Source organism: Monoraphidium neglectum, assembly GCF_000611645.1.
Source record: "Monoraphidium neglectum strain SAG 48.87 unplaced genomic scaffold scaffold02291, whole genome shotgun sequence".
In the NCBI taxonomy this organism is placed as follows: Eukaryota; Viridiplantae; Chlorophyta; class Chlorophyceae; order Sphaeropleales; family Selenastraceae; genus Monoraphidium; species Monoraphidium neglectum.
The window spans coordinates 2,501-5,000 of NW_014011337.1; the positions used below are offsets into that span (position 1 = coordinate 2,501).

The window sequence follows — 2,500 nt, forward strand, 5'->3', positions numbered from 1 at the left end:
ACAACTATTTGCATTGCAGCCAACCATCACGCCTTCAACTCATTCTTCCTCAAGCAACCTGTTGGGTAGGGATCAACAGCAACATCATCCGCACCACATAACGCGTCAATTCCGTTTGATAGCAGGCACATACAGCCTGCAAGTGCAGCTTTGAACACCTGGCTGGGAAGGTGTGGTGAATGTGCAAAACTCCCAGCACTCCCGAACAAAACTTGCCTGTTATCAATCACCTCCATCAAAACACCATCAAAATCTTTGGAAAATTTGGATCGTCACCACATATCATCCGTGTCCACCCAAACGGACGGGTGTTGTTTAGACAAACCGTTTTTTCTGCTCACATCCTCACGCCTGAGTGCTGTTGGCGCCGGATCTGCTGGTAAGGTAACCCAACTAGTAGAAGAATACGTACTCGCCGCGCACATCACTCATCATCCTTGCCGGTGATCTTGCGGACCACCTTGTTGACCAGCTTGGCCGCCCCAGACGGCTCGTCGCTCAGCGGCAGGTTGTTGCCCGAGTTGTGGCTGCCCTGCGCAGACCAAGAGTGGCACGATTGACGATGAACCACAACAGCGTCAGAACCGCACGATGTGGAGGGAGGTTGAAAGGGCAATGGTGATTGCGCAGTGCGACAAGCTAGGCAGCTGGTTACTTAGCGCACAACCACATCTACCAATCGGGCTTACACCGCTACCCGTACAAATCCAACATTTCCACACCACACGCCAACCCACCTCGTTCTTGACGCCCATGTTGGTGTGCGCAGGCTCCTGTGCAGAAATAAGGCAAGAGATCAACAGAGAGTATAATCAGATAGAATGCCCACCTACTAATGACCCGATCGATGCTTCACTGGGCTTGCGTTGAGTTGTCAACCAGATTGTACAATTGCAATGTGTGATGCTCCGGTTGGACACATCCGGGTGTGGGCAGGACTACTCAAGAGGAGAAACCCGCATCCCCATGCTGGCTGGAAGGCTGCACCCTCATCAGAACCAGTTTCTCCCTGTCAGATTTGCCACATTTGATGTGCCCTTGCTTTGCCCCTTCCGGTTCAACACACAACACACGCCCCTGCTCGCACCACCCCTGGCAACTTCCCGCAACTTCCTCGAAATGAACCCCTTCGAAAGAGCGCCCCGGCCTCACGTCGCGGTCGGCGTCGTTGTCGCCGCCCTGCTGATTCTTGCGCCGCCACTCCAGGCGCTCCTGCTGGTACTCAAACTGCTGCTTCTTGTCAGCGTGCACCTTACCAGCGTCCTTGGTACCGCCGCTGGGGGGGGTTGGTAGAGTGATGGTGGTGTCGAGGTTAATGAGAGTTGGGACATGGCTGTGTTGGGCAGTCTTGGGGGCGTGAGTTGGGACATGGCTGTCTTGAGCAGTCTTGGGGGCGTGAGTGGGAATTCACTTGTGTAGGGCAGGGGTCTTGGTGCCCGCGTTGCGTCAAGAGAGTGGGGGTTGAGGCAAAACATGCACATGGGGCCGACAGTCGTGAACAATCAATCAAGGAGATTGAGAGCGGGGACTAGTGGCTTGGTTCAATTTGTCACTGCCCCACACCATGGAACTGACTGCTGCAAATGGGACCCATTCAAACTCACGGGTTGCTGGCAGCGGTGTGCTTGCGGTCGTGGTAGGGGTTCTCCTTGCCGGCCGCTGCAGGGTGGACAGGACACAGAAGGGAGTGCAGAGGAATCGGTGCAAAGCCCGGAGAGGCGAGGCAGTAAGGGCGCGATTGGGGCACTGCGTAAGCAATATGCGCATGGCGCCGGGTCCCGCTGTCGTGCCGTGCACATACAGCCTGCGGGCGGCTCATATAGATGGCACTACAGCAGTTCAACATGCGGGCCTGGGAGAAGCTGCGAGCCACAGCGGCAGGCTGGGCCGGGGCTGGTCTGCGATGCGCAGCCCCCCACCCAAAAGGCCCGCAGCCTCGCACCTGCAAGCACAACAAGCGCCGCGCGCTGGGCGCGGGCAGGCCTGGGGGAGCGGGCCGGGGCCGAAGCCACGCCGCTGCGGCAGCTGATGGCGGCGCGCATGTTGAGAGTGGTTTGGGGGATGAAGGGTTTGAAAGGGCTTGTCCTTGTTGATAGGTTCGTCTCGGTACACGTTGTGCGCGGAATTCAGCGCGTTTAGGCTCTGATATCAAGGCGAGCCGTCCACCCAACTGTGACTCCCGAGGCCGACAGAAGAGATACCGGCACACACGTCACGCAGGTCCGCGTATGAGGATCAGCGCTGTCCATGGGTTCAATCTGCTCCATATACAATCTATAAGACTGAAACGCGGCGATTTGACGTCTCCATGGGGCGTACTGGCCTGAGGGCTGGGGGCCCACTCAGATCCACCGTCCGAGCAGCAGCTGGGACTCGCGCCTTTACGACTTGCTGCACCCTGCGCTGCACTTGATCGTATTGCACCTTCAACAGGGCAACAAAACCTTAATAATTTGTATATGGGTTCACCATGCCCCACGAAGAGGCGCGCCGGGCGAAA

At 57.2% G+C, this 2,500-nt stretch overlaps 1 protein-coding gene across 1 annotated transcript; it reads right to left on the reverse strand.

Moving 5' to 3' along the window:
• Nucleotides 1-424: 424 nt before the first annotated feature.
• On the reverse strand, nt 425-2,042 carry MNEG_10382 (hypothetical protein; the record flags this gene model as incomplete). The annotated part of the gene is made up of 5 exons (XM_014041145.1): nt 425-532; nt 738-773; nt 1,153-1,276; nt 1,605-1,659; nt 1,943-2,042. 5 exons carry the CDS (start codon nt 2,040-2,042, stop codon nt 425-427), a joined length of 423 nt encoding a protein of 140 aa, XP_013896599.1.
• Nucleotides 2,043-2,500: the final 458 nt, after the last annotated feature.